The sequence below is a fragment of the Nannospalax galili genome, unplaced genomic scaffold (assembly GCF_000622305.1).
Source record: "Nannospalax galili isolate Female #2095 unplaced genomic scaffold, S.galili_v1.0 scaffold364, whole genome shotgun sequence".
Lineage (NCBI taxonomy): Eukaryota > Metazoa > Chordata > Mammalia > Rodentia > Spalacidae > Nannospalax > Nannospalax galili.
In genome coordinates, this window is record NW_008352752.1 from 2,288,690 (window position 1) to 2,308,219 (window position 19,530).

A 19,530-nucleotide genomic window follows, 5' to 3' on the forward strand; every position below is an offset into this window, starting at 1 on the left:
TTGGTTAAATTTATTGTTGTTTTGCTTCTTTTCAGATTGCTTCTCTTTCAGTGAATGCGTTTGCAATGTTCAGGAGAGACTAGGTTGTGACATAGTTGTGATGATGTTTTGAACTGTTAGATTAGTATTCCAGATACCAGTATCTCTCTCCAGTCTACCCTGTGGAGTGAGTACTATTTGTAGCAACAGAAATTACCTAGTAGCCAACCCACTCCAATAATAGGGTAGCAGGTGGCTGTAAAACAGACCCTTTTCAAGTATCAGTTAGTTCGGGGAGTAAAGGGTCCCCAGTGGTAATGTGTCTGCTAATATTCTAGTATGAATGCAAAGGAAAAGAAGAAGTGAGCAACCACAATGAGACTAACGAGAAGTATTAAGTTGTTAGATGGGAAGTAGAGGAGGACACCCAGAGTAGAATAATTGAAGGTAAAGGGAAGACATGGGATAGACATGTCAGAGATTTTATGGAACCTGAGAGAGAAGAATAGTAGCAGACAGGTGTTACTATAGGAGAAATGTGTAAACAGGAGGGAGAGAAGGAGGGCTATACAAGGAACTCTGGGAAGAAAGGGGAAGAAGGAGCTCACAAGAGGTGGGACCATAGCAGACAGAAATTATCAAGGGAGAAATGGGGAAAATGGGGACACTTTAAATGGGGAGGGCGGGGAGGGAGGATGAGACAGCGAGAGAAAGAGGAGAGATAAATAGTACCTAGCTAGTATAAAAAACCAGAGGGAATTGTATTAGTCCAAAAATCTACTGAAAAATTACACATACAATATCCCTACATGAGTCCATGAGTATAGCTGAAGACTACATAACAAGAAACAGTGCCAGACAGGAGAAACCTTCCTTTGAGTTGTTGGCTAGGGTGGTCCAAGAGACTCCCAAATTACACAGGCTATTGCCACAGTCCTTGATTGCCTCCCAGAACTTGATGGTAAGACCCTATTGCTGAAGACAGGACATACTTTAGACACAGGATTTGGAGCAATGGAGCTGGGACTAACTGGAAGCTGCCTCCCCTGAAGCCTAGCTCTCATAGCTTTGGAAAGCACTATGCAAGCTTCTAAGGGAGAATGTCGATCTATGGTCCAACCCCAGCTTCAGGGCCTAAAAATCACATCAATGACCAGGACAGCAGTAATGACACTTTTATCTTGGGGGTAATCAACAGCTACCTAATTGAACTTAAATCCCACTCAATGGGAAGAAACTCACATGTGTACTGTAAACATAGCCAAATAAACATAGCTGGAGAGGTCAAAACCTCTGGTTTAGACAAAACTCTAAGACTGTCACATCTGTAAACAAATATAATTTCTTACTATGTTCAAAATATGGATTTTAAATTTATAGACAAGTATCCCTGTCACCATCCATCAAAAAATCTTCTTTTTCAAGAGAGAGATAATTACGGAGGTTCACAATTGGTCACTCACACAGATTGTCTGTGAATTGCCCAAGTCTTAAGTGGCACGTCTAGGATGTAGGTGTAGACTAAGGCCCCTAGAACATAGAACAAGGGATGAAGAGAACACTAAAGCATCTTTCAACTTTCATCAGTGAAGCTCCCTCATGCACCAGAGGGCCAGGAATGTAAAAGGTCACAAATGGCCAAAATGCAGAGAATAAGAGTCTGCAGAGTATGAATCCTTGGACAGGACTCCTATGTTTAAATCACCCACCCAGGGCTCAGGGACCATTGTGGAAGAGGAAGTGAAAAGATTGTAAGAGCCAGGGAGGAGGTATATAGATATATACCTAATACTCTAAACAGGTCATCCTTTGGACTTTTGGAGATAGAACATTAGGAGGAATGGGTATAAGAAAAGAGAAAGGAAGATTAAATTAAAACATGGGATGGGGCAGCAGGGTACAGTGGACTGTGGTGGTCTGCTACAATGCCCTCCTGTACTGACTGCATGGACAATAAATAGCTGTAGGGACAGGAGGAAAGCTGGATGGAGATAAAATGGACTCATTGGTAGATGAAGAGCTATAATGGGCAAGGAGAGCAGAGTGGAAATAAAGAAAATGCTGAATGTTGATTTCCTCTCCTTAGCGGTTCTCCTGCTTTGTCCCACAAGGTTGGGAGCAGCTCATGACTGTGGGTGCCCAGAGCACTGATCAGAGTTTGTGTTTATCTTCTGCAGCTTTGCCTTTCCCCCTTATGTGCTATTGGTGGCCCTGCCAGCCCTCCCTGGGAACCCTTTCTGTGAAATCCCCACAAGCCCCACTTTCGTAGATTTCTGGGTCAGTCATTTAGCCCACTTTGCCTGGGATAGCATGTTGCTAAGGAGGTGGTGGCTGCTTTGATGCAGTTTCAGCAGCAAGTCCTCTCTGATAATATAGTAAGTTTGTGGATCTTACGGTAGAAGAGGTTTGTTAGGGTGTTGATCGAGTAACTGGAGAGGTAACAGATGGAAAGATAAAATATTCCTGTTCCTTTAATTACCAAACTATAATCAGCCACTTCTTCTAGCTTGGCTTCTAATATGCCATCTTACCTGGGAGTGTCTCTTCTTTATTTTTAGTTATTTTTATTTATTCTTTGACAGTTTGATATGTGTATATATTGTATTTTGATCATATTCACCCTCCCATTCTACTCTCTTATACTAACTCTCTTACCCCTTCTGGAACCCTTCTGCCAACAAATCTCCTCATGCTTTCATGTTTGTTTTAAAATAATCCACTGAATGTGCTTAGGCTTGCTTGCATATGCATGGGTATGGGGCTATTTAAGGGATGACAGGCATCTTACTAGTGGCTCCACTTCTAGAGAAAGATGAAGAGATGACTCCCCTTCCCCCCCGAAGTCATTAACAGCGTAGCTCCTCATCTCAGAGTAGAACTCCATCTTTCCTTCCCTGATCCATGTTAGAATGTTGAAGGTCTTGTGTGGTTCACCATGGCTACTATGAATTCATGAGTGCCATGGACATGTCCAGAAGACAGCTTTTCACAGCAATCCTCCCGATTCTCTTGTGGTTCTTACATTCTTTCCATACCATATTCTGCTATGTTCCCTGAGTCTTTGGGGGGGCGGGTGATGGTAATATAGCTAACCTTTTTAGGAATGAACACTCAACAATCACTTAATTTTCAGCACTTTGACCAGTTAAGAATCTATGCAATAACTATTGCCCACTGCAAAAAGAAGAGTATCTGACCAAGGCTGAGGGCAGCAGTAGTCTGTGGCTATACACAGAAATGTTTAGAAGGCAGTTTGACACTTGTCCATTCAGCAATACAATAGTATTAGGTCTCCCCTATGGACTATGACCTCCTAGCCACAGACTTTGAACAGATTTACATCCTGGGCATGAATTCCTTCCTGTAGAGTGGGCCTCAAATTCAGTCAGAAGGTGGTTGGTTACCCCCATAACATTCATGCCAGTATTGCACCAGTGGGCACTTCTTCCCTGGCATGACTCCAAGTATAGTTCTGGGTAAGACCATTGATATCCTTTCTCCCTCAGCAGCTGACAGAATACCTTCTCATACTATCAAAGCTAGCCAGTAGGAGAGAAGTTTCCAGGTCTGTTCCAACTTGTGTATCTGCAACTAAAATGTTCGATGTCATTCAGCAGTATGATCTTACCCTTCCTTTCCCCATCTCCTGCTCCCATCCCTACTAAAACCTTTCTATCTGTCTACTCCCCTCTTCCTTCCTACCTCTTCCTTTCCCTTACTTACCACTCCTTATTTTCTTTTTATATGCCAGGTTTGCTGTAAATCCTTCCCCTTAGTTGCTTGTGCCCTAGATAGTCAAGTGAATTTTTACTACCTTTTTGCAGTTAGGATACTAATTTTCAGAATACTCCCCCACACTGAATTTTATATTACTATGTTACATTTTCTTTAAAACTGTTATAATTTTCTTTTTATTATATTATTAAGTTTCTTGTGGGTTTTTTTTTTTTCCTTCCCATCTCTGTAGTTCATTCTGTTTTCTTTATAATTGTACTTGTAATTTTTAGACTGGACGTATTTGCCTGGCACATAGTAGATTCTCAGTAAATATTCAAATATTAATTGAGTGAATGACTGAATAATTCAAATGTGATTGAAATAATAAACCTTAAAATGCATTCATTGCCCTACTTATCAGTACAATAACAGATCCTCAGTAGTAATATCTGTTCTACCATCAGGGCCTCTCAAGACTTACCTAATCTTCCTTATTCAGTACTTCCTCACCCACTTCAGGGAAGTGCTTTACCCTGAACTCAAGTCACCATTTAAAAATTACAGATCTGATTGTACTCTGCTTCTGCTTAAAACCCTTCCTTCACTTGGGGCGTGATGGCACACTCATTTAATCCCAGCATTCCATAGGTAGAGGCCGGTAGATTTCTGTGTTATTGAGGCTAGTCTGGTCTGGTAGTGAGTTGCAGGCCAGCAGGGGCTACAGGAAGACCCTGTCTCTGAAATCCAAAAATAAATAAATAAATTAATTAATTATAAATAAAGAAATAATAAATACCCCCAAACAAAAAATCCCCTTCCTTCCCTGCCTTGGTATTTATCTTGAGGTAGAGAGCCAAATTCTTACCATGACATCACAGAATCTTAGCACATGCTGATCTCTAGTTGGATATGCTCCTTATGCACTTTTGGTGCATGCTCCATCCCCCATTCTCATATTGCTATAGAGAGGCTGTATAATGTCTTGCTTTGACTGTCTCTGTTTTGCGTTGGGCTTTCAACAAACTGGAAATGTTGTGGGTTAGTTTCGAGCTTTGATTAGTACCCTGACATCAGCTTTAAAATATTGGAAGTGCTCAGCAAGTGCCTATTAATAAATTTTAAAAATCATAGAAAAGCTGTCACATGATCTAGCTACAGGAATACAAATTATATTAGAAAATGCATTTTTAAATTAAAACCCATTTATAATTTGTCTAGATAACTGTTACTTTGTTACTTTGAGTAAGTGCTCAATAAATACTTTGAATGATATCTTTTATATTCTACAAGAAGAGTTGAATTTGAACAGAGCTTTGTTCATTATTTCTTTGCAGGTTTAAAGCCATAGTCCTTTTATTTTGTTCCCAAGACTATAACCCAGTGAACATTACATGGTGTTAGTCAAACAAGGGTAGCATGTATGTTTGGCAGAGTTCAGTATGGTCCAGTACTGCTGCTAAAAAATGAAATCATAACTTAATATATCTTTCTGAATAATTAGTAAAAAATTGCTTTCTTTAGTAAGAGGAAGTCATTCTCAGGACAGTAGTGCCTTATTTTGGAAAATTCCATGGCTCACCAAAGTCATCTAGGAAACCTTTTAGAGTCTGTCTTGCCATTTTGTGAATCAATTCCTTATTTTCCTTTCATCCTTTTTGTTACACAGAAATCTGCCTAGACATCTGTTTCCAGGTAGCATGGATGGCCAGAAAATTTCTGAGCCATGTGTAATTCGATCTCACCCCCCCTTGTAATAGATGGGGAACATTAGATTTGGGAACATTAATTTTGCCTTGGGATTCTGTTTTCTTGATTGATTCTTAGTGTACTTTTTATTTTTCTTGAGATATCAGGTAGCTTCAAATCTGGAATACCTGAAGGCTTGATAATCATAAATAGATACATTTATATTTGTATGCCTTTACTTGTTAATTTAAGTGAAATGAAATTAGTCCATGTTCACTCTCACAGTCATTAATGAATTCTTTTTATAGCTTGTTTCTGATGTTTGTGTAGTATATCAATATCTTTTCTGTTATCCTAGTAAACTGCTTAGGACTTGAGTACAAAATAAAAATAATGCCTATTTAGTTAGCAGTTTAGGAGAATGAAAGTCTAAAATCAAGTGACTTTAAAATCAAGTGAGTTTATCATTTAGGCTGTAGATGATAGCCTAATAAGATAGCATCATGACAGAGCATGTTTGCCAGATCACATGATCAAGTAGGAATCCAGAGGGACAAGGAAGTCTCATTGCTTTATATCATTTTTCTCATGGGAACTAACAGCATCTCAAAAGGACAAATCTCCTCCTCCCTTTTAAGGTCCAACAATCTTCTATGAAACCCATCACTTAATTTGCTACACTCTAAGTTTCCAACATAGAAATCTTTGTGGGACAAACCACATCCAAACCACAAACAACTTACCATGTGGTAGTCTTAGTTTATAATTTTAGTTGTTTCTGTTCTGTATCTACATTTTATCAATTCCGAGAAACAGTTATGTAGTGATACTAAAGTCGTGACTTATATTACAAGTTTGTAATTTTATTTAAACTTAACTGCCTCCTATTCTTTCTCTCATCTAGTCATCTTTTATCTATTTATAGAAATATTTGCATTTGTTATATTTGAAAATTTTCTACTTTTCCTCTTATGTATTTCTTCACTCCAAGCAAATCAGAGATGATAAATTTTAGGATTCCAGTCTTTTAAATTACATTGAGCTCCATTCTCTGCTGGATTTTTGTCTGATTGAGTTGGGATGGGTCTTTTGCATGTTGTCACTATTGTTACAAGTTCATATGAGCAAGTTCCCAGTGGCCTGAAAGCCTCTGTTTCCTTATGTCTCTTGCAGTCTTTCTTCCCCCTCTTCTACAAAGGTCCCTGAGCCATGGGTAGACTGTATTGCCTTCATGTGTGTAAGTGCACCCATATTGCACAATGCCTGTGGAGATCAGAAAAAGGCATTGGATCCCCTGGAACTAAAGTTACGGATGGTTGTTAGGCACCATATACATAATGGGAATTGAACCCATGTCCTCTGTCAGATCAGTCAGTACTTTAACTGTTGAACCATCTCTTCAGCCCCAAATTCTAGGATTTTTGAAATTTTCTTCTTGATTTCTTCAGTGAGCCAATGAGCATTCAGTAGTGTGTTTTTAAATCTCCATAGGTTTGTGTTACTCTGTAGCTTCTCTTATTATTGATTTGTACTTTTATTTAGTGATGAGGTAGAATATAAGACATTGTTTCTATTTTGCCAATGTGTTGAGACTTAGTTTGTGTCCTAATGCACTACTTATTTAGAGAATGTGCTGTCTTTTGCTGAGAAAATGTGTATTCTGCCACATTAGGATGGAATGTTCTATAAATATTTGTAAAGTCCACTTGATCCATGTTCTCATTTAACCTAGATAGTTCTCTTCTTTTTACTTTGATGACCTATGACTTGACGATTCAGATATTGAAGTCACTATTATTGTGTTGAGCTTGTCTTTTACTTTATATCTTACTGTTTTATAAACTCATTTGTTCTGGTTATGTATGTTTAGAATTTCACTGTACTCTGGATGAGTTATTGTGCCCCTAATCAGTATAAAATGCCCTTCTGCCGGGCGTGGTGGCACTCGTCTGTAGTCCCAGCACTTGGGAGGCAGGGGCCAAAAAAAAAAAAGTGCCCTTCTTTGTCTCTTCTGACCAGTTGTGGTTTAAAGTCTATGTTACTAAATATTATAACAGTGGCACATGCTTGTTTCCTAATTCTCTTTGCTTAGAATACTTTTATTCTTTAATCCTGATGTTGTGTCTGTCTTCTACAGCAAGTATCCATCTTGGAGGCAAGAAATAAATAGATCCTGTCTTTAAAAGTCAGTCTGCCTGTGTGTCTTGACTGGGGAATTGATACCATTAGTATAGTTATCATTGGAAGTTCTGTTTTAATTCCTGTCAGTTGTTGGTTTTTAAGTGTTTGTGTATTCCTATTTCTCTCTTCCTCAACTGATATTCTAGCATGGATTTATACTTTTCCTCTGGCCTCATAGATAACTAGTGTTTTCTTGTCCAAGAATTCCCTCCATGTCTTCCATGGGGTTGGCTTAGTGCTCATAACTTCCTTAAATTCATTTTTATTATTGATTTTTTTTCTCCTTTAATTATGAGTTTTGCTGAGTATAGTCATCTGTGTTGGCATTTGTCTTTCAGAATTTGAAAGATATCATCCCAACCTCTCCTGGCTTTTAAAGTTTCTGTTGAGAAATCTGCTCTTCTTCTGATGAAGCTGCTTTCACACACAATTTGGTGTCTTTCTCATGATGGTTTCGATCCAACCTTTAGTTTGGTATATTGAGTGGCTAGTTATAATACAGCAAAGGGGGGGGGGTTTCTTTGGTGTCTCATATGCCTCCTGTGTCTGCCTTGACATCGCATTCCCTAATTTGATGTATTTTCTTGCCATGATTTTGTTGAACATGTTTTCTACATCTTTATGCTGAAATTCTCTTTCTAGACCTATGATTCCTAGGTTTTTTTTTTTGTTTGTTTTTTTTTTTTTTCATAGAGTGCTGTATACCTTGTAGTACTGCATTTTCTTACTGATTTATTGTTGTCCTCCTCTGGACGTTCAAGTTCCTCTACCATATCTTCTAACTTAGATCTTCTGCCCTCTTGATCCATTCTTTTGATGAGGCTTTTCACAGGACTTTTTATTTAACTTACTGTGTTTTGCATTTTCAGTATTTCACTTTGGTTTTTTCAATATTTCTTTCTTGAGTTTCTCTTTTCTATTCTGCACTGACTTCCTTATTTCACTCCGTTGTTTGAGCTCCCTTGGAATTCACTTGGGAGTTTATTCCTGTCTGATTTATTTAAGCATACATTCTTTTGAGTTCGTTGGGATTTTGCTCTTACTGTAGGCCATTATTTTGGTATTAGTAACTTTTAGAGGAGTTATGTCCTTTTAACTTTCCATTTTTTTGTGCGTGTTTTTACACTGGAACTTCCATATCTGGAGTTAGGTCATTGGTCTGTCTATATATTTTCAGGCCAACTTGGTCTATGTAGTAAGTTCTAATCCAGGTGAAGCTACAGTGAGACCCTGTCTGTACTATAATTTTAATTTATTTTAAGTGACTTATTTTGTCAAAAGGAGTATTTGCTCTGTTCAAGAGGGACTAGGTTATTGTAGGATTGTGGTATTATTTTCCTCTGCTAGACTGGTGGTCTCAGCATTAGACTATCCCCTGTTCTCCCCTGCAGGCAGTATATTGTCTACAAAAACAATCACTTTCAAAGAATAGGTCCACAATCAGAGGCTGAGGAGTTGCTCAGCTGGAAAAATACTTGTCACACAAATGTTTACAAGGACCTAAGTTTGATCATTGGCATACATGTATTCCACTGGCACGTGCTTATCATTCCAGTGCTGCAGAGTTAGAGACAGTAGGATTCCTGGGTTTTTGAGACAGGGTCTCCCTGTAGTCCCAGCTAGCCTAGAACTTGCTGTGTAGACCAGGCTCGCCTCAAACTCACAGAGATCCACCTGCCTCTGCCTCCCAAGTGGATGGGATTAAAGGCATGCCCCACCACACCCGGCCGATTCCTGGGATTTTCTAGCCAGTCAGTGTAGCCTAATAGGTGAACTTCAGGTCCTAGGGAAAGGCATTGTCTCAAAAGACAAGATAGCTGTCTCCTGAGGAACTGTACCCAAGATTGACCTCTGTCTTCAATACACATGTGTACGCAGGTTCACAGTTATCTGCACACTTGTGCGCATCCATATAGGTGTGAATACACCCAAGGAATATTTTTACTGGAAGGCTTACAGTGAAAGTACATTAATTATTTTGAGTCTAAGTAGAAAAGGGAAAAAAAGTCATAAATTAAAACAACAAAAACGACTCCAAGATAGGACTAGTGATTAGTATTATGTTGGTAGAAAAACTGACTGAGAAAAATGTATGTAGAAGAGGCGAATGTTCTTTCTCTCTCAGAGGGCTGAGATACAGAAGTGTGGCAAGCCTACATAGGCTGTATTCTTTAGAGAGGAAGATGGAAGGAGGAGCGGGACAGAGGTGGGGAAGCAAGGAGAAAAGGAGAGAGCAAGGGGGGTGATGGTGGTATAGAGCATTAAAGGGATCCAGCCTTTTGTTCTTCTGCTCCCTGAAGTCTGTCTTGTCCCTGGACCATTCTGTTCTTTCCTTCAGGTCTCTCTTTAGGAGATTGAGTTACATATTTGGTCTGCTCACTAGAAGGCATTTCACAGTTGGCTTTTCAGATGCTGGTCACACTTTTGGGCAGTTGTCCCTCAGGCATCCAGTTGCTAGTGCTGGCCCCACCCCTGTGCAACTCCTGTTTTGTCTGGTGAAGCTGCTTAGAGCCATTACTTAAGTTCCTCTACAGACTCTAGCTCTAACGTGGTTTCCAGCTGGATGCTGATTTCCTTCTCAAAGACCTTTTCCTGTACTCTGGCAGAATTCTGTTGGAAATTCTGTTCATTCTGTTGGAGTGAAACTACAGAATTCAACATATAGTCCCATGTCACTTGTTTTGAGTTTCTTGAGTGCAGTTCACAGAGAGTAATAGGCTCATGATCCACCAGCTTAGCAGGGTCTTTTTGAAACTGTTGCAACCACATGAAAATCAACAGCACCTTAGGCTGGCCACCACCCACCTATTTTCTGAATTCTTCCTTTCTTTGCTTTTCTTTTTAATTTTGTGTGAGTGTTTGAGAATGTATGGCATATATGTCTCTATTTTTTCTCAGCTTATTTTTTGAGACAGTGTCTCTTCACTGAAACTGGAGATCATTGATTTGGCTACACTGGCTGCCAAGGACTTATCAGGGTTGGGCCAGTCTGTGTTCTAGCACTGGAGTTATAACCACACCTGCCCGTATTGAGCTTTTATATGGATACTAGGGATTCTAAGTCAGGTCTTCCTGCTTGTGTAGCAAGCACTGTACCCACTGAACCATCTCCCTAGTCCCTCTTTTTATCTGCTGTTCAAAATATCTAATACTGAAGGTCCCATGAAGATTCCCTGAACCTTGAGCCAAGTGTCCCTGTGGTGTGTGCTGCTTCTTGTCTTCTTGTACAAGGTGACCTGCCTCAAGGAAAATATGTGTTTTTTTAATTAAAATACTCCCTATGGATTTCTGTTTTGCATGAGTTTTTATTATTAAAAATAAAAAATTGTATGTATTTAGAGAACTAAATAAGACCATCTTTAGTGTGCAAATAAATTAACAATAATAGAGAAAATAGAAGCTCATAATATTCATGAATTTTTTTATATTGACTTTAGTAATGACTTTGGTCTGGTAAAGTTCTTGCATTTTTTGCACAAATAATCAGCTTACGGAGGCTGATGCTTGTTTTAATTCTCAAAATGATGTAATACCTTCAGTAGCTACAGTGTTGATACATGAAACTTTAATCACTACAATGCATTTGTCTTTACTGTGTGTCCACACATGACTATACTTTAGTCGTGGATTAAAAAAAAAATCATGTACTTCTTAGAGGATATTAAGTTTAATTAAAAGATTCAGTAGTGCATGCTACTGTATTTAACAGACAGAAAAACTTTTCCGGCCATTTTAAAACCCCATAGCTTTTATTTTCATCATAATTTGAGTCAAGCCAACCCCTATACACTACTAAAATCTTACAGACTTGTTAAAACTCTAACAGAGCTACAAACCTTTCTTTACTATGCAAATTCAGTGCCTTTAGATGTAAACTAAAGACGCATCTGAGTAACTGCACTTATTTACAGTGTTGTTCTGTTTTTAACTTAAACTAGTTTAAAATTTCTAGTTCTCTATGAAGCAGACAGATGTGTGCATATAAAAAAAAAACAGACATCTATTGTAAACCTTCTCTTAGCATTATTTCAGCAGTGCACAGATAGAATCAGTGAATTGTGTTAAATCAACGTGACTGTAGTTAAAACTAAAATAATGTACCAAGTCTGTTGATCCTGTTTGGAAACTTAACTTACAGTTATATTATTATTGACGTAAGTTGGATATATACAGGCTAGAAATTACTATTAAGAAATACTGAGGTTTTGTATCTTCATTTAAACCAACACAACTAACAGCATTGTTTTTCTTCAAATCAATGAGCTTATTTTCATTGTGAATGTTATAAACTCATTTTATTAAGTTACTTGCAAATTAATGAAAAAATAATACTGTAAAATTTCAAGTATTTATGGTCACAAGAATTGGTGATTACCTCTGTAGCTATAAACTATTTTGTGTTGTATAATGTTATCACATATCTTAAGGTCAAATATATACTATGTAATTGTGTATAATTTATATATATAATTAAATTTTTCAAACAAAAATCCAGATTATTTCATGTATTAGTTTGCATTAGGTTTTGAAATGCTTTTAAAATCAAATTTATATTCTAAAACTTGTCTGTATTGTTAAATCAATTTTCAAGAAAGTGAAAGGAAATTTAATATCTTAAAATATAGTTAGGTATTTGCATTATGATCATCTATAGGCCTTTGTATAAGATTGCTTTAATAATGTATTTGTATGTGTCTATGATTATAAATCAGTCTATGTATTCCTGTTTCATTATGACTGGCTCCCTGACAACTTGCTTTCTGAATCAGAATAGAAACTAAAAACATCATCTTAAACTCTCTTGCACCCTCTGTTGTTATTTTGGAGGAATGCTACACATGTGTTCTTGTGATTGATTGTCATTGCACTTATTTACTTCCTTTGTAAAATTAATACTGACTCTTATACTTCAGTGAAAATTAGGTTCAGTAATAAAGTAGCATTTGCATATAATTCTTTGTATTTTCTTACACTATAGATATACTCTTATCATATAACGGTTTAAATGAAGGATGATCTTTTCTTTCCTTGATTTCTCCTAATTTTTGGTTTAGAGCCCCTCCAAATATTTCACACAAATGAAAGTTCTTGCAGAATGTAGCACATTTTGTGTTCAGTTTTCCAGAATTACATGCTCTCTTTTTTTTGTAAACCAGTAAACCAGTAAAACAGTCAGATTTAGATTCTTTCAAAATAAAAATCTAGCAATGTCCATAATAAAATTAAGAATTTATGATTGTAAGGAACAGATGTTTTCATAAACATTTGCTATAATTAATTTCAACTAGAGGATTGAAGGAGCAAAGCGGTTTTTCCTACCTCAGAACTTTATTGCCTTCCCCCCGTAACAAACTCTGAAATATTTTCTCTAAATATTGCCAGTGAAATAATTCCACTCGTTATTTGGTATGTTTTTAGAAAGAAAAACTTTTTTTTTTCCTTATTACAATCCTTTGCAATTTGAAAGTTAACATTTAATGTGATATTTGCAGTTGGTAACAATTATAAGCTGAAGAAAACCTTTGTAACATAAAACCTGACTGTTTAAAAAACCCAACTTTTCTTATTTAAATGCCTTTGTATTTGATCTGATAAATACCAGCTTAAAGGAACAAGAATTCTGTTGGTGATATTTTGTATATTTAATAACTATAACCTTTAATTTTAAGGAGAAAGAAGCCTCATATTTTAAATGTATAATATAGTGCTTATTCTGTATTGATTGTGGAATGCTACCCAGGAAATGTCTGCAAGCTGTTAAAGACCATGTGTTACAGCAAATTTCTGTTAGTGAATAGAGATATTTTTCCTTAAGTCTCTTCAGTTTATGATAATACTATTAATTTTTAAGGGAAACAAAGTATTGTGTGTGTAATCTTATCCATATTTGCAAATAATTGACAGCATAAAACATTAAACATTTACGTATTCTCAATTATTTTCTGTTTATAATTTGTCACCCTTTTGGAGTGCTGTGATCTATTTTAAGATTTAAGCAAGCAAGCAAAAAGCTTCTGCAAGTATATTTTGAAAAAGGAATCTCATTAAAAGTTTGGTAAAGGACTGAGTCAAGTTCTCAGTTTTTGAACACATTGGCCATACTTGTGTAGATCTTAAGGAAAACCAGTATTCCTGTGTAAAAATTTGGTGGCTGTCATTAAAATTACTCTTTTAGTTTTCCAATCATTAAATGGTTAGCATAATTATTTAATCATGGTATCTTAATACTGTACTCAATAACTACAAATAATTGCCTTTTAAGACTGAAACCTCCATAATTACTATTACTAGGACCACTGCTATGGTCTCCAGCAGAACCTTAAGCTCTTCAGGGTAGATCAGAAGTATAAATGAAATCGAACAAATCTTTAAGTTATTAATCTTTAAGTAGTATAAAATGATGTTGAAAGTTACATTGTAGGGATTGCAAGTACAAAATTTAATCTGGTTTTTAATTTGCTTTGAAGAAGAACTGATAAATTCAGTAGTGTACTTTAGTTTCATAAAAACTGTATTTTGAATTATTTAATAATAATGTTTCTGTCTATAAGAATTTTTACACTGTAATATTGCTAAGCATTTTCAAAGTTTTATTAAATTTATTTTGTTATATATTATTTAATCTGATACATGAATTTGTTCTAAATTTGATTTCACAAATGTCATTTTTTTTCCTAAATGTTATTGCAAAAACCACAAATAACCTTTGATTGGTATTTTTTCATGTTTTATACTGCTGCATTTTTAGCAGTTTAAAGATAATGTTAACAGTTTACAATGTAGCCTTTTGGAAGAAATATTAAGATATTCTGTGAAGTTCATTAAAGTGTATTCTTGATCACCCTCCCTGAGGCCTGTGCTCTTTTTGACCTGTCTATTCAAGAGACTGCTGGAGGATAGGAAGACTTGGGTTTTTTTCTTGGCTACCAGTGGTAAAAGTGGATGATCTGGTCACTAACAAAAGATTGCCTTTGTTTGTAAACATTAGTATGTAATGAAATGGTTTATGAGCTTCAGTTTTGTCTGTGATTCATAAGAAGAAACTGTATCATCATTTTTTCTTCTTATCAGTTACTTTGGTGGTATTACGATCCAATTTAGGAATTTCATTATTGGTTTACAGTTGACACCCAAATGGTTTTTTGCCTGAAGGGCCGAGTACAAAACATAATTTGGGAGATAGGTAAGGGGATAATGTAAGTCCCTTGTTATTTTTACTATGACCCTGCGCAGAGCTGCAACAAAGTTTTTTAACTGAAACACTAAGTTCTGTGATTTCTGTTACTTCAATGTTTTCTTTTTTCTTTCTTTTTTTCTTTTTTAGGCGATTCAAATAAAAATGGAAGAAGAACAAGTCCCACCATAGACTCTGAGGGGACTGTTACTTCATATAGGTAGGTGATAATGCCACACAAACACAATTTTACATAATAACATAGAAGCACTTAATTTTATAGGATTATGATCTTGAATTGCAAAGGATTTCTAACTGTGCTTTAAAAATATTTCTTATATTAAACAATGTTGTGATACGTTATGATCTGCAAGCTTAATACATAACAGACAAGGTGACAATCTGAATTCCTAAATGGATTTATTACAGATATCTGTTGTTATTTTATAGTGGGGTGATTGGAATAAATGTGTATGTAGTATTAAGCTTCATTATAATGCCTTATTGTCTTTTTATTCATTGTTTTGTTATAACATGTATTAAAGATTTTTAAGTTTGCTGTTAAATATAATTTACTTAGTGCTCAGCAGTTCCTAAGAGATCTGCATTCCTGTCTGAAATAATTACTATGTGTTAATATACTGTTTGGACGCTTTAGAAAACAGGACAGTTATATATCAATCATTAATCTTTAAAAGTAATATACTACTTAAGAAAACATGTATTTTACTTCTTGTTGTTACTTGTTTCATCCTGACTTGGTTTCTGGTTAAGTGAATGTTTATTAATTTTGTACATTATTATATGAAAATGTAAGAAGAAAAATGAAAATGTCTGATAATATTTGAAGTTTGTATAATGAACCAAAATACTGTAAGTTCTTTTGCTTTCATTTAGGAATAAAACCTTGCATATTCAGTATTAGTATATTTAAGCATTATAAATGGCAGTGCAGATAAATGAATAAATACTTTAATTGGAGTACATTGTTCTTATGATTAGTTCTAATAATGTTTATCAACACTAAAGTTTATGCAAGAATAATGTGCACCTAAAACATTTGAGTATTGGAGCTGGAGAGATGGCTCAGCGGTTAAGAACACTGTTTCTTCTTTCAGAACACCTGGGTTTGAATCCCCACACCCACATGCCAGCTAACAACTGTCTGTAACCCCAGTTCCAGGGGATCTGACAGCCTCTTCTGTCCTCCGTGGACATTCCACAACTTGGGTGCACTTACCTACATGCAGGCAATACATGCATACACACAAAATAAAAATAATAAAATATTTAAAAAACATTTGAGTATTAAGCTGTATCTCCTTTCATAAGAGAATCTGGAGTTCATATATGATACTTTATTTATATACATACTTTTTCCTTGACTGAAACCACGTCATGCATTTCTTCAGATCTTAGGCAAGTTTGTAACACTTACAGAGGGATCTGTATACAGCAGGCATTTAATAAGAATGTAGTAAATGAGAAAATCACTGGAATTTGTTTATAAATTCCAGAAATATTAGCACATTAAATATTTTATATTCTTATTTTATATTAGTGGGGTTCTTATAAATTATCCATCACAGCTATTCTACAAGGCTTATGTTCTTGTGGCATTCTAGAAAGGTATTAATCACCTTGAGCAGGAAAGCTCATCTGTTGTCATCTTATTTTCATTGAGCCCATCCTTCCTTATAAATGTTGTGATTCTCCAGATCCTTCTTTAGTCTTTAAGTATAAGATGAAACTTGATATGTGACATATTAAACACTAGGTCAAGTCCCCTCTTTGGACATGGCACAGCTGATCTCAACAACCACCATGAAAAGTGAATGTACATAATAATTAAGTAAATATTTATAATTTGGCAAGTAACTGAGGAATGGTTAATATATGTGAAAATCTCTGGTTGTAATGTAATTGTTGAGTATAAATGCAATTAAAAAAAAACAAAAGGAAAGCAGGTATTCTAGCAAGGAGAACATGTCCTTCATTTTATTGTAAAATTACATAGTTTAACTAATTTTAGTAACTATAACATACTGAGAAGAATGTTTTAACATAAAGACAGCATTATCTTATAGTTTATTTTGTCTTTGACTAGTTTAAATATTAAAATATCTTAATATTGAATAATTAAATTTTGAAAATGAACTCATTGCAGCTTTTTACAATGAGTACCTGTGTTGTTAACTAAATATCTTAAATTAATACTTTTCATTGTTATGTTAAGATATTAACTTGTTATTGTAATTAAAAGGCAAGAAAAAAAGCTCAGGTAGTACAGTATGTGAAAGTGGGCTTTTAATAGTTGGCAGGCCAAACTGCTATTAAATGGTATTATAGCATTTAAGGTGTGAAATTAGGATTTTTTTAAGTCTGTGGGCAATTTCTCTTATAATTAGCTTATTTATGATTTTGACACCTGAGTTAAATGTTGAATTCATTGAAACACATTTATAGGGTATATTTTCATATTACGTTTTACTGACAAAACCTAGAAATTGTTGTAGAATCATTACAGTGGAAGCAAAATCATCAGTAAAATTTGCTTTTGAAAATGTGAGGTCTTGTTATCATCCTAGCTCTTTTTAATGTACCTGAAAGATGTTACCAGGAAAATGTACATTTACCACTCAACAACCCTGGGTTTAAAAAATTGCACCATTGTGTTATTTAAGTTCCCTCAGAAATTCTGACCTTTTTTGATAGTTAAAGCAGCTGAGGCCTTAAGCCTAGCACAGTCATCTTCAAGCTGTGTATCCTGATTTCCTGGATAAGAGCTAGCTGTCACTCGTTTATTAAATTGGAGTGCATTTTTAAGCTGACTTCTTCCACAAGTTTTTAACATTTTTTTTATTCAATTTATTTTTATTTTATGTGCATTAGTGTTATGCTTGCATGTATGTAAGTGCACTCGTGTCATGCAATGCTTCTGGAGGACAGAAGAGGTCGTCACATCCCCTGTAACTGGATTTTTGAACAGTTGTTAGTTGCCATGTGCGTGCTGGGATTCAAACCCAGGTCTTCTGTAAGAATAGCCAGTGCTTTTAACTGCTAACCCATCTCTCCAACTTCTTTTCACTAGTTTTTAATGGATTGAAATAAAGTACATAGAATAAAGCCTTTAAAATATCTCAGTGCAAACCATGGCATTACATGTGATTAGCCCTATAAATTGATAATGTTTCAGTATTCATCACTGGACACCTGTTCCCTTTTGTAGCATATACTGTAGTTTTATTTATTATTTTAATTTTATGTGTATGCGTGTATTGCCTGCATGTATATTTTTTAATTAAAATTTTATTATTTTTATTTTATGTGTACGAGTGTATTGACTCAATGTATGCAAGTGCACCCATGTCATGCAATTCCCACGGAAGGCAGAAGAGCGGGTCAGAGCCTCTGGAACTGGAGTTATGGATGGTTGTTAGTTGCCATGTGGCTGGTGGAAACAACTCAAGAGAGGCCAGTTCTCTTAACCACTGAACTGTCTCTTTATCTCCCTGGGTTTTATAACGTGGGGGCCTAAGCACACCCAGATAAGCACTCACCTCTAAGCTACATCTCCAGCCCACTTTTTGCTTTTTATTTTGAGACAAGCTTTCACTATGTTACTCAGGCTGATCCTCCTGCCTTAGCTTCCCATATAGCTGAAATTCCAGGTTCTTCCGAAGGCCTGGTGATAATCTTTTTTTCTATTATTGTTTTATATTAGTAGGTTTCCAGGTTTCAAGAGGCCATACTCTGTAGGTTTTGTTGGTTTCCTTTAAAAAAAATACCTAAATATTGTATACTTGTTGAAATACTGATCCCAAATGCATTGTAGACTCTGGCCAGGTCTCAGGCTCATCCTCACTTGGAAGGGACATTAATAAGATGCAGCTGATACGAGGAATGCACTCTGGAGAGGTGTCGTGTGCTCAGTGCTGAGTAATTCTTGGTTCATTTTTTGTCCCAGCAAATGTCTTTGTTGGTATGGTCATCATTTTTCACTCTTTTGATACTGTTGTTTTATAGGAAAATAACTTCTGTGCATTCACAGAAAGGGAATCTACAAAGAAACTTAACCTGAGACTTGAGTTCATTCTCTGAGAATGTTTCATGTTGCCTTTGTAAAGTAAATTGTACAACTAGTAAAGCTGAAGGGAAACTGTTGCACTAATAAAATCATAAATGAATGTCTGGAAATCTAACAGATAATTTTGAAATTTAAAATTAATGGGCCTTAAGTATAACTAATGCCTAATGCTTGTAGGCATACATATTTTTTGTAACTTTGTATCTTCACGTAGTTTTCCTTCATTGGTTCAAATAGATTTAGAGCATAGCCGTAGTTAACTCCTTAAGGCACCAGAAGGTTGATATGCAATGACCTGTTTTAGAAGTTTTTGTTCAAATTTTATTGCATATCTCCTAATTTGCAGATAATGTGCTAAAATGGAAATTTTCTAAGAATTGAAGAGGCATTGATTTTATAGATGCTATTTTATACTTTTTAAAGAGCAATGTTAATATCTTCTGTCAGATGTTGAGCTTTATTTGTTATGAAACCATTAAAAGAGGACCTTGCAGGCCATGGAAGTGCACAAATAGTTCCTGTCAGTGTGCAGAAGGTGACTAACAGGGTGTGTAGCACAGGGCCACTGGGAAGAAGACTTGTTCCGTTTCCGCCAACCCCCTCGCAAGGGCAGCTGACCTTCTCCTCGCCAAAAGAAGCAAGCCCCTTGCCAGCACATATGACGACGGACTATTACGTTAATCTGTTTAGCTGTAGTACCAGCTGC

The 19,530-nt window shown here is 35.9% G+C and overlaps 1 protein-coding gene across 8 annotated transcripts in view; it reads left to right on the forward strand.

The window, feature by feature from the left end:
• Tbc1d5 (TBC1 domain family member 5) overlaps positions 1-19,530 on the forward strand; it is a 545,935-nt gene that overhangs the window by 236,599 nt on the left and 289,806 nt on the right. For all 8 annotated transcript variants that reach the window (XM_029554511.1, XM_017802415.2, XM_029554510.1 and 5 more), the window contains one exon: positions 14,888-14,957. In XM_029554511.1, coding sequence (XP_029410371.1) covers positions 14,888-14,957 — 70 coding nt within the window. The remainder of the gene's footprint in view (positions 1-14,887; positions 14,958-19,530) is intronic.